This window comes from Heptranchias perlo, chromosome 1 (genome assembly GCF_035084215.1).
Source record: "Heptranchias perlo isolate sHepPer1 chromosome 1, sHepPer1.hap1, whole genome shotgun sequence".
Taxonomy (NCBI): domain Eukaryota; kingdom Metazoa; phylum Chordata; class Chondrichthyes; order Hexanchiformes; family Hexanchidae; genus Heptranchias; species Heptranchias perlo.
In genome coordinates, this window is record NC_090325.1 from 82,357,343 (window position 1) to 82,369,447 (window position 12,105).

General features: G+C 40.7%; 1 protein-coding gene across 3 annotated transcripts in view; it reads left to right on the forward strand.

The window, feature by feature from the left end:
* The window catches only part of kdr (kinase insert domain receptor (a type III receptor tyrosine kinase)), an 83,897-nt gene that overhangs the window by 38,388 nt on the left and 33,404 nt on the right, over window positions 1-12,105 (forward strand). For all 3 annotated transcript variants that reach the window (XR_010963415.1, XM_067987365.1, XM_067987374.1), the window contains exons 14-19: window positions 248-394; window positions 1,326-1,457; window positions 3,359-3,465; window positions 3,919-4,054; window positions 6,984-7,088; window positions 8,521-8,634. Coding sequence is in view for 2 of the 3 variants with exons in the window: in XM_067987365.1 (XP_067843466.1) it covers window positions 248-394; window positions 1,326-1,457; window positions 3,359-3,465; window positions 3,919-4,054; window positions 6,984-7,088; window positions 8,521-8,634 (741 nt within the window). In the remaining variant the exon portion in view is untranslated. The remainder of the gene's footprint in view (window positions 1-247; window positions 395-1,325; window positions 1,458-3,358; window positions 3,466-3,918; window positions 4,055-6,983; window positions 7,089-8,520; window positions 8,635-12,105) is intronic.

The following is a 12,105-nucleotide window of genomic DNA, read 5'->3' on the forward strand; positions in this document are numbered from 1 at the left end:
GTTGATATTGGGAAATAGAGCATTTTCTGATTTCAGACAGCCACTGTCAGCATCTTCATTCAGTGTTAAATAATGATATTTATCAGAAACATATTTTAGGCATGGTCCAAAACATTAACTACCTGCCTGAGTTCAATTTTCAATGCTATTTATGTCATTCTATCATTTAACAGTTCTAAAAATTATTTGTGTGCGACAATTCTCAAAGACGTTGGTTTACTAAAATTTCTTCTGATCTTCATTACAGCTCAACAGGCTCCACAGGTGCTTCAGAATCTGACAGACCAAACAGTGAACATGAGCTCTTCCATTGAGATGAAGTGTGATGTGGACGGGGCACCGAGCCCACTCATTACATGGTATAAAAATGACAAGCAGATTCTGGAAATGTCAGGTAGGGTGCTTATAGTTGCTTAGTATTATACTTCTGTTGAAGATATGCTTAAAGTAACAGTACCATCTTTCAAATCTGTCTTGGAAGACAAAATCTCTAAACCAGAGGTATCCAACATGATGGCAGTCATTGAGGGTAATTTTGACTGTGGGCGATAGTTTAAAACGGGCAATATCATATCAGACAGCCATTATACATCTCCCCCGATTTTCATTGAAATAAAAATCGGGAGAGATGTGTAACGGGTGGCTGATCTGATATCACCCATTTTACACTATTGCCCAAAGTCAAAATTACCCCCATTGTGTCTATTGCAATTTTCTTACGACAGTTCCTTTAAGGAGACTGAGTTCTGTTAATTCCTACTTTTCCTAATCTAAAAAAAAACAGCCAGGGTTCCTGTTTCTGATCGCTGCCCGGTGATTCCTGGTGAAAAGTATACAACACTGGGTGAAGATAGAATTTGGCTCTTCCTGCGGTCACATACAAGCCAGCACTCACTGTCTCATGTAGCAATAATAAGCACTCCAGGGGAGGTAATGGAGAATGTCCATTGCTGTGCAGATGTACCCAACATTATCTTGAGAAGAGGAGGGGTGGGAAGAAAATTGGAGTGGAGGAGAAAAATAAAAAAAAACTTTTAAAAATTGATACAAATTGAAACCGACAACAAATATTCATTGCTTCACAGAACATGCAGAAAGCTAACACTTAAATTTGTAACAGTTTTCAGATAATATACAATACTCAATATGCAGTTGTAAAAGAAAAAGAAAATGTGTTTGGCAGTGTGATTACTATTATTCTTTTTTATTGCCGTGTTCTTTGGCATATCCCATCGTTTTTTGTCCAAACTGTGAATTGTAATATTGTGACTGGTGCAGGAAATGGTAGCTCACTGACCTAACGCCATGTGTATGTGTCCTGCCAGGCATTGTTCTAGGGGAGCTGAACAGGACCTTGACCATCCAGAGATTGAAGAAGGAAGATGAAGGGATGTACAAGTGTGAGGCTTGTAACATGCAGGGCTGTGTGGAGACTTACGCTGCGGTCGCTGTGGAAGGTTAGAAGCTGTTAAGAATAAATAGAGATTTTCAGGCAGAACAACAACTGGGTGGCTTGGAACTGGAATATGATATAGTGCTCAGTGAAGAGGCAGCATTTCTAATTGTTTGACCATGTTGTAAGATTGTAATGACACAAGATATCGCACATTTGCTATTAGTGTTTGCAATATGCAGATGCTATAGATGATCAATGCACATGGATTTACATGAAATATATTTATTTTTGCTATGCAGAACTAAGGGTATTTATACACTGATGTACTAAAGGTTTGTTTTAAGACATTTAAGCCTTAATGTTCACATCTTAGCCCTTATTATTCACATCACAATCTTCCTAATATCCATATCCCAAACTGTTAACATCCACATATCATGTAACATACACCATTTTAATAGTACTATATATAGAAAGCAACAAATATGCTGTGCTATCAAACAAATTGTAAATCCATGTGCATTTATAACTCAGTTACTGACAATTTAATAATTAAGTTAACTGGTGACTGAATATAATAATTAAATTAAGTTGTTGTCTGAATCCAATGATGAATCACATTACTAATTGAAGTTAATTAATTACTGACTGAATTTAGTAATTTTTATAATTATTTTATTTATTGACTAAATCTAAAGAATCCATATACTTCGTGCACTTATAAATCAGATAAAAATTTTAAAAATGAAAATGATAGAAATCTGGAATTAAAGCAGAAATTACTGGAAATAGAAAGGGTAAGTTCATATTTTGGGTAAAGACCCGTTCTGATGAAGAATCTACACATGAAATATTAACCTGCCTTTTCACTTTTCAGTTGGTGATAGACTTGTGTATTCCAACATTTTCTGTTTTTACTATAAATCAATGAGCTTCTCATTGCAATTAATAATGAAATTAGTTTATGAACTCACAACTTGAACTATATTTTATTGCCTTCCTTGAAGATCTACATTGGCTCCTCGTCCGCCAGTATTTCAAATTAAACTTCTTATCCTCATGTTTAAATCACTTGGTCTTGCCCCTCATATCTCTGTAACCTCCACCATCACTACAATGCCCCCTCCCCCAAACTCTGTGTTCCCTGAACTTTGGCCTTTTGTGTGTCCCCCTCCCCCCTTTGCTCCACCATTGACAGCCGTGCCTTTAGCCATCTAGGCCCTACACTCTGGACTCAATCCCTAAGCTCATCCACCTCTCCACCTCCCTCTCCTCCTTTAAGACGCTCCTTAAAACCAACCTCTTTGATGAAGCTTCTGGACTCCCTTCCCAATATCTCCTTCTTTGGCTCAGCATTCAGATTTCATCTGATTCCACCTCTGTGAACATTTTCCCATGATAAAGGTGCTATGTGTATGCAGGTTGTGTTGTGAATAAGTAACACCATGGAAGAACAACATAATATTTAAAAATAGCCCATTGCAGGCCTGAAGAATTGTGCCAAATAATTGGAATATAAATCCAAGGAACCTCTGCATACCTACTCCCCACCGCATGTACAAGCTTCCAGCAGATTGCATGAATACAGAACCCCAGACTAGCTGTGAGCAACACACAGGAGATCTGCTTGTGCTTTATAAAGATTTGTACTGCATTACTTTGGACATATGTTATGTATTACTAGTTCTCTGTAATATAAAGAATATTGTCTTTATTTTCTTGAGGTAATAAATCATCTGGATACTGAATTGTACTGTACTGTGACACTTTGTTTTTTATTTAATCTAATTTGTTTATTACAAATGTTGTTCATCTTGTTCCTTCTATTTTCCAGCTGTTTCAGGAACTATATAGGGTTCTATCTGCATATTTGTCTATTTATCTATTCCTCTATAAATTCCCACCTATCTATGAGCACATACACCTTCACAAAACTGAAAAGATTTTTTTCTTCTGTACCAGGAGTTGAAGACAAGGCAAACCTCGAGCTGATTATCCTGGTTGGCACCGGAGTGATCGCCATGTTCTTTTGGTTGCTTCTAATAATCATCATTCGAACAATAAAGCGGGTAATAAAACAATCCCACCATTGTCCCACGGGAACTTACACTGCCTGACAAATTAAAACTGACTGTAGCCCTTTCATGTTGATCTTTCCTTTGTGTTTAAAACAACACGCACATTTTTTTCTTTCTTTCCGTAATCCTGCTGCATGATTTAACGAAGGATTGACTAATGTGTGTTAATTAGAAGTGCCATTCATGGGGAAAAAAAGCCTTGTTGCCCAATGCTGCATGCTCAGGACCGTCCTCGTGTATTACAATGAAATCTGAAGTAATTGCGAGCTAGGCATGCATGTTCAGCTTAGCGGGTGTGATGTGCGCTTTTGTTTGTTTGGCAACATTTAATTCTGGATCATTGACTGTCCTGTGTCTTTTCTCAACAATCGCTAAAGTGAGCATGACCACTCTGTGAACACAGAGCAGGCAGTTAAAGTAACTTGACTTGTCACTCCTTTCCAGCCCAGTGATGCAGAACTGAAGGCAGGCTACCTGTCAATCATCATGGACCCTGATGAAGTACCTATGGATGAACAGTGTGAACGGCTGTCGTATGATGCCAGTAAATGGGAATTTCCCAGGGATAGACTTAAATTAGGTGAGACTCCCTACCCTCCCCTAGACTTCCCTCCCCCTCCCCTCCCCCCATGTTGCTGTCATTTATATTCCCCCCTTTAGAATAAAACCAACATACAAAATCTCTGAATTGATCATTAATCCACCCAGTAAAAGCAAAATACTGCAGACGCTGGAAATCTGAAATAAGAACAGAAAATGCTGGAAATACTCAGCAAGTCAGGTAGCATCTGTGGAGAGAGAAACAGAGTTAACGTTTCAGGTCGATGACCTTTCATCAGAACTAGAATAAGTTAAAGATTTAACAGTTTTTAAGCAAATACAGAGCCAGGGAAAGGGAAGGGAGGGGGGGAAGGGGTGGAAAGAACAAAAGGGAAGGTCTGTGTTAGGGTGGAGAGCGGGGGTGATTAAATGACAAAAGGGATGAAGGTGCAAGGCAAGGAGGGTGGTAATGGGACAAGTAAAGAAACAAAAGATGGGTCTAGAGGAGCTGTAAATTGCAACAGCAGAACCATTACCAGCACTTTCTGTCTGAAAAAATGGGAGCAGTGCTTATAATCTGAAGTTATTGAAATCAGTGTTGAGTCCGGAAGGTTGTAAAGTGCCTAATCGAAAGATGAGGTGCTGTTCCTCGAGCTTCCGTTGAGCTTCATTGGAACAGTGTAAGAGGCCGAGGTCAGAGAGGTCAGAGTGGGAGTGGGACAGGGAATTAAAATGGCAAGTGACCGGCAGGTCAGGGTCACGCTTGTAGACTGAGCGGAGGTGTTCAGCAAAGCGATCACCCAATCTGTGTTTGTTCTCCCCAGTGTTGAGGAGACCGCATTGTGAGCAGCGAATACAGTGTACTAAATTGAAAGAAGTACAAGTAAATCGCTGTTTCACCTGGAAGGAGTGTTTGAGGCCCTGGACAGTGGAAAGGGAGGAGGTGAAGGGGCAGGTGTTGTATCTCCTGCACTCGCATGAGAAGGTGCCGTGGGGAGGAGAGCGGGTGTTGGGAGTGATGGAAGAGTGGGTCAGGGTGTTATGGAGGGAACAGTACCTTCAGAATGCTGAAAGGGGAGGGGAGGGAAGGGGAAGATGTGTTTGGCGGTGGAGGTAGCGGAAATGGCAGAGGATGATCCATTGTGGAGGCTGGTGGGGTGGAAGGTGAGGACAAAGGGGACCCTATCATGATTCTGGGAGGGAGGGAAAGGGGTGAGGGCATAAGTGCGGGAAATGTGATGGACACAGTCATGGAGCCAACCACAGTGGAGGGGAATCCTCGGTTGAGGAAAAATGAAGACATATTGGAAGGTGGCATTGTCGGAACAGATGCAATGGAAATGGAGAAACTGGGGGAATGGAGTAGAGCCCTTACAGGAAGTGGGGTGAGAGGAAGTGTAATCAAGGTAGCTGTGGGAGTCGGTGGGCTTATAGTAGATATTGGTTAACAGCCTATCCCCAGAAATGGAGATAGAGAAGTCGAGGAAGGGAAGGGAAGAGTCGGAGATGGACCATGTGAAGGTGAGGGAAGGGTGGAAATTAGAAGCAAAGTTGATGACATTTTCCAGTTCGGGGCAAGACCAGGAAGTGGCTCCAATATAGTCATCAATGTACCAGAAAAAGAGATGAGGGAGGGGACCTGAGTAGGACTGGAACAAAGAATGTTCCACGTATCCCACAAATATGCAGGGATAGCTAGGACCGATATGGGTTCCCATAGCGACACCTTTTATTTAGAGGAATTGAGTGGAGTCAAAGGAGAAGTTGTTCAAAGTAAGAACAAGTTTAGCCAGGTGGAGGAGGGTGGTGGTGGATTGAGACTGATTGGGCCTCTGTTCAAGGAAGTAGCAGAGGGCCCACAGACCAACCTGGTGGGGGATGGAGGTGTAGAGAGACTGGACGTCCATGGTGAAAAGGAGATGGTTAGGGCCAGGAAACCTGAAACTCTTAAAGTGGCAGAGGGCATCAGAAGAGTCGCGGATGTAGGTTGAAAGAGACTGGATGAGGGGAGAAAAAATAAAGTTGCGATAGGAAAAAATAAGTTGCGTGGAGCAAGAACAGGCTGAAACGATGGATCTACCGGGGCAGTCCTGTTTGTGGATCTTGGGAAGGAGGTAGAAGTGGGCTGTGCGGGGTTGGGGGACTATGAGGTTGGAGGCCGTGGGGGGAAGATCTCCAGAGGAGATGAGGTCAGTGACGGTGTGGGAAACAACGGCTTAATGTTCGGTGGTCAAGGGTGAGGTAGGAGGAGGTGTCAGTGAGTTGGCATTCAGCCTTCGCAAGGTAAAGCTTTGTTTGCCAAACAACAACAGCGCCACCCTTAGCAGGTTTAATGACAATGTCAGGGTTGGACCTGAGAGAACTCCATACAACGCTTATTGTTGATATGACACTGGGATATAATTTGTTCTGTGTTAGGAACTCAAAAATCTTTTGCCCGCAAGTTTTGCTGAGGATTTAAAAATCTGTAACTGAAGCCACTTTATTGGGATAAAGCCGGGTTTTATTGTGCCATACGTGTTTTCCTATTATTAAATTTCAGCGGCAGTAATATCACTATAGTCAATAAGAATTTACTAAAATCTGTTCTTGCTGCTGCAATTGTATTGAATTTTTGTATTTATCCATTGATCATAATATTGACCTGTTCTTCAGGAGACAACAATCCCATTAATAACACCACATCAGCTGAGTTGTCCTCAGCAAAACCTCTTCTCTTTAATAAAAACAGAAAATGCTGGAAAAGCTCAGCAAGTGAGGCAGCATCTGAGGAGGAAGAAACAGAGTTAACGTTTCAGGTCGAAGGCCTCTCGTCAGAACTCTTCTCTTTAATGTTTTTCCCCATTGTCTGAAAAAGTCCAGTGTGTATTCCCTATAAGTGTGGTATTCGCCAAGAACATTCAAAGTAATTGATTTGTTATTTCATATAATATTCATAATTAAAAGTCCTTTTTTACTTCTTTAACCAGGCAAACCATTGGGTCGTGGAGCTTTTGGCAAAGTGGTTGAAGCAGCCGCATTTAATATGGAGAAAACCTCCACTTGCAAAACTGTTGCTGTCAAAATGTTGAAAGGTAAATGAAAGTTAGAAAAATAGCTGAAAGATTCCTTTCTAAAAAATGGACTGTGAGGTTGTTGAACCTTTCGTGGCTAGTTTTCTAAACGAACATGTTTCCAAATTTCAATCAATTTACAACATTTTAGAGTAGCCGATAGATGAAAAATTAATTATTTTTGGATGAAAGTAAATCCTCTACCTAACAGGATCTTTGCGCACCTGAAGCATACATCAAGAATTTGGGAGCCGAGGTCACCAGGCTCCATAGGGTTTTCTACCCATTAAAATCCAGCAGGCCTTTGTGCCCGAATTCTTGATGACCATTCCGAGTGCATGAAGCTCTGTATTGAGAGTGTAAATTCACAAAATCTAGCCTATGACAGCAGCATGGCTGAAATTCAGACGGCAACATTATTGATGGGGAGAACATAAGTTGACAATAACTTTGAAGATATATGTTCCACGTTTTACACCTTTGAACATTATGCCCCCACCAATGTTTACATCGGGATTGTGCCCACCGGGGCTTCGCTACTCGCCCTGACAAACTTTATGGGTTTAGGGGGAAGGTTCCCTAATTGACCTGCAAATGGTCGGCATCCACACCACTAGGGGCAGATCTAGGGTGCCCACTATATTAAAGAAGCTGGAAAATCTGGCGTAGGTGCCTGGGCCAGGCTGGTGTTTGGGCCCACCTGGAAACAAGATGCTCCCAGCATCCCCTTTACAAAGGTCCCTTCGAGGGACGGGTTTTTACCCCTGATCCCGCCCCCCCCACCCCCTTTAAGACAATGTCCTTGTAAGGGGCGGGCGGAGACTCTTCCCTCGGAAGGCCGTCTTTGAATGTTCACTGCAAGCGGTGGAATATACTGGAACAGCCGTGGATTGTCGGAGCCTATCCATTTTAAAGTTAATTGTCATTTATGTGATTACTAGTTCATTACTTATCATGGCTTTTCAATGTTGGTGATCTCCTGCACTATAGGCTTGACCCTTCATCGAGGGTTGTTAATAAAAAATATGGTATTATATTCTTTTTTACTATTTTCCAGTCAAATTCTGTCATATAACTAATATTCATTAGTGTATAAGCATATTTAATAACTAGATACTTAACAGCATCACTTCAAAGATGAAACTGCAGCATATGAAATGAATTCTTTTAACCTTGTTATTTTCCAAGTTATTTTAATTCATAATCTCAAAATAGGTAACATAATAATGTAGTCAGCGTAAAATAATCCCATACAAAGTGAGCTCTTTAAAGCTTCACAAGCACCAAATTTCTTGCTGTGCTGCTTAAATTTCTGTGCACATTCTATGCACATGTCTGTACATATGTATCATTACATGTAAATGTGATTACATTACCTGTATTTATGAATGGGTGCACGTCCTCTGTACTTGATAGAAAGGAATATATTCAATTATCTGACTGCTATTTTTAGATGGAGCAACATCCAGTGAACAAAGAGCATTGATGTCCGAACTGAAGATTCTTATTCACATTGGCCATCACCTCAATGTGGTGAACCTACTGGGAGCCTGCACAAAAGTGGGAGGTGAGTCCATATAATCTCTTTACCATCTGACCACTTTCAGGACAACAGCTTGCTTACTGTCCTTGTCTATGAAAAAATAAAATTAAAAAATCATGGTGGCAGCTACTTATATTATTGTCCAACTTCCATATGGTTTCGATGACATAGGGGTTATCCAGTTTATCTGACTATCTTTGCAAGGTAGTGGAGGAGTAATTGTTCGACCTTGTGCTTCCCTCAAAGTTGGAAAATGAATCTTAAAATAACTCAGAAATGAGTTCACCAAATTTGGCCATCACCATATGAAAGATGGATTATGTTTGATTAGGAAAACAGGAAGGCAATAACCCAGGCACAGATTTTAACAAAATAGCTATGTGAAGGTCATGTGGACACCTTACTTCTCCACTATTCTGTTAAGTATCGTTCATTTATACCAACTCCACATGCCCTGAGTCTACTTGGGAGAATGGTTAAATACGTGGTGGGCTTCCTCAGTGCTCCCAATGCCTATGACAATGGACACATGCGGATAGATTTTACCAATTTATGGTCCTATGCTTTTAACTGTGATGACAGTGTTAATTATTGCTCTTCCCCTGTCTGACCCCAGCAAATTACATCTTCAGAATCACTAAACACTTCTGCTATGACTAGGAGATATATGAACAAGTGAAGAAGGTTAAAGTATAATGAAAATCATTCTATAATTCTTTTAAATCTATATATTGATAGCAAAGAAAGTAACTTTGAAGTGAATTAGGCTCTATGGGCCTGTGGTTTCCTGACCAGCAACAGCTATGAGCACTGCTCCTCTCCGATCAAGGAATTATCCCTCTCCATTATAACCAGCTTGCCACAGATGACCTCAAAATCCATATCCGCATTATGATCTTTCCTTTACATATAGAATCATAGAATCATATAGCACAGAAGGAAGTCTTTCAGCCCATCATGTCTGTGCTGGCTCTCTGAAAGAGCTAGCAATTAGTCCCACTCCCCTGCTCTTTCCCATAGCACTGCAAAATTTTCCTTTTTAAGTACAGATTCAATTCCCTTTTGAAAGTTACTATTGAATCTTCTTCCCCCGTTCTTCCAGATCATTACAACTCACTGAGTAAAAAAAAAATGTCTCCTCATCCCCCTCTGGCTTTTTTGCCAATTATTTCAAATCTGTGTCCTCCGGTTACCAACCCTTCTGGCAGTGGAAACAGTTTCTCCCCAACTACATCTAAACCCCTCATAATTTTGAACACTTCTATTAAATCTCCCCTTAAATCTCTGCTCTAAGGAGAACAGTGTTGGCTTATTTTCATACTTTTACACAAGTCATTGAACTTCTTCTTAACCTCTTTCATGATTGGGGTCATTGAGAACATACCATTTCTCTTCCTGCCAGGCACTCTGGTGTATTGATTCCCGCTGACCCGAAAAGACTCCTTTTTTCTTCAAGATTGCATTTATAAGTTTCAACAGAGATTTGTCTGTAAATTGGGCTTTATTTGTGCTCAGTTAACCCATAGAAGCCCAGAACTGTGCACTGTTCAGCTGCCTTAACAACGCTGAGTGTTACATATACTAGTTATGTAGCTGGTAAGTTTAAAGTTTTACATGAAACCCTAGCTTTGTGACTATAGGTGCAATACAGAACACAGCTAAGCAAAAACCTACAGATCAGCTAATGGCAAAAGCATGGATAGTACTGTACACATTGCAAGATATTGCAGTCAGTGCCAACTAGCAACAGCTTGCTGTTTCCAGTTGGCTGTGGCTTTCTGTGCCAATCTTCAGTAGGCCTCAAACCATTGACAATAGGATTGTGAACCAGTGACCTCTACCATTAAATTAATAGTGCTTGACAAGTTGTTTATGTCTTTTTAATAGTTATTGGGCCAGATTTTGCTGTAGCAGGGCATCTAACGGCTTTTGCTGTTAGTTAGATTTGCCCCTGCACCCTCCAGCTCAAAAAAATTTAGCCCACAAAGTTGCTGAAAGTGCGATCTGATAACAGCACAGCGAGGGTAACAGGGCATCTGGGACCTGAGTGAACAGGGCAATCAACAGGATATCTCCTTAACCAAAGAGATTTAAGGATTTGGAAATAAACACCGGTAGGACTGAGAAGGAGGGTGAATTAAAGGGAGTGAATTCAATGTCGAATCAGGTACAGAAAGGGAAATAAAGAGAGGGAAAAAAAGATTGGATCAAGAGAGAGAGGAAAAAAAAGAGAAAGAAAGGAAAAGTAAGAAAAAACATTTAAAATTTAAAATTTGACATTTTTAAAATCGCCCTGAAAAGTTCAAAACCTAAAGGAATGAGAAGGAATCACTTATAATAGTTAATTTTAATTGCCAGAGAGGTTGATTGGCAGTAATTAACAATTATCACGTCAGTAAAAGGATACTTACACTACTAATTACTAGCCCTAAATATCTGCAGCGGGTTTAGTTCGTATCTACCGCGTAAATACAGCAACTTCATGACATTCAATGCATGACAATGGTGAGGCAGAGAGTGAAATGCTGTTTGCGCGAAGCTAATGGTGGAGCGGCGCAATTCGGACAGCAATTTTTGGATATCTGCGTTTAACCACACATCTGCTCCTCGTCTGAACTTGCTGTACCATTTAACCATAAATTAATGGTGAGCGCCATTAGCCTCACCATTATTTTGACAGCAAATTCTGGCCCAATAATTGCAATGATAAATTATTGATAGACTAGTCTGTAATACTAAAAAGAATAATCCTGTTTTTAACAGCTATGCTAAGTGTGTGTTGATCAGATTATCGTGTACATTTCATTAGTAATTTGTGTAATACAATAAACAGAATTTATTGTAAAATGGAATAATGGAACCAACCAGGGAACAGGCTATTTTAGATCTTGCATTATGTAATGAGATAGGGTTAATTAGTAATCTCACGGTAAAAGAACCTCTGGGGAAGAGTGATCATAATATTTTGGATTTAAGTGTGGGGAGCATGATTAAGAAGTTTGCAGATGATACAAAAATTGGCCGTGTGGTTGGTTGTGAGGAGGAAAGCTGTAGACTGCAGGAAGATATCAATGGACTGGTCAGGTGGGCAGAAAAGTGGCAAATGGAATTCAATCCGGAGAAGTGTGAGGTAATGTATTTGGGGAGGGCAAACAAGACAAGGGAGTACACAATAAATGGGAGGATACTGAGAGGTGTAGAGAAACAAAGGGACCTTGGAGTGCATGTCCACAGATCCCTGAAGGTAGCAGGACAGGTAGGTAAGGGGTTAAGAAGGCAAATGGAATACTTTCCTTTTTTAGTTGAGGCATAGAATATAAGAGCAGGGAGGTTATGCTGGAACTGTGTAAAACACTGGTTAGGCCACAGCTTGAGTACTGTGTACAGTTCTGGTCACCACACTACTGGAAGGATGTAATTGCACTAGAGAGGGTACAGAGGAGATTTACGAGGATGTTGCTAAGACTGGAGAATTTTAGCTATGAGGAAAGATTG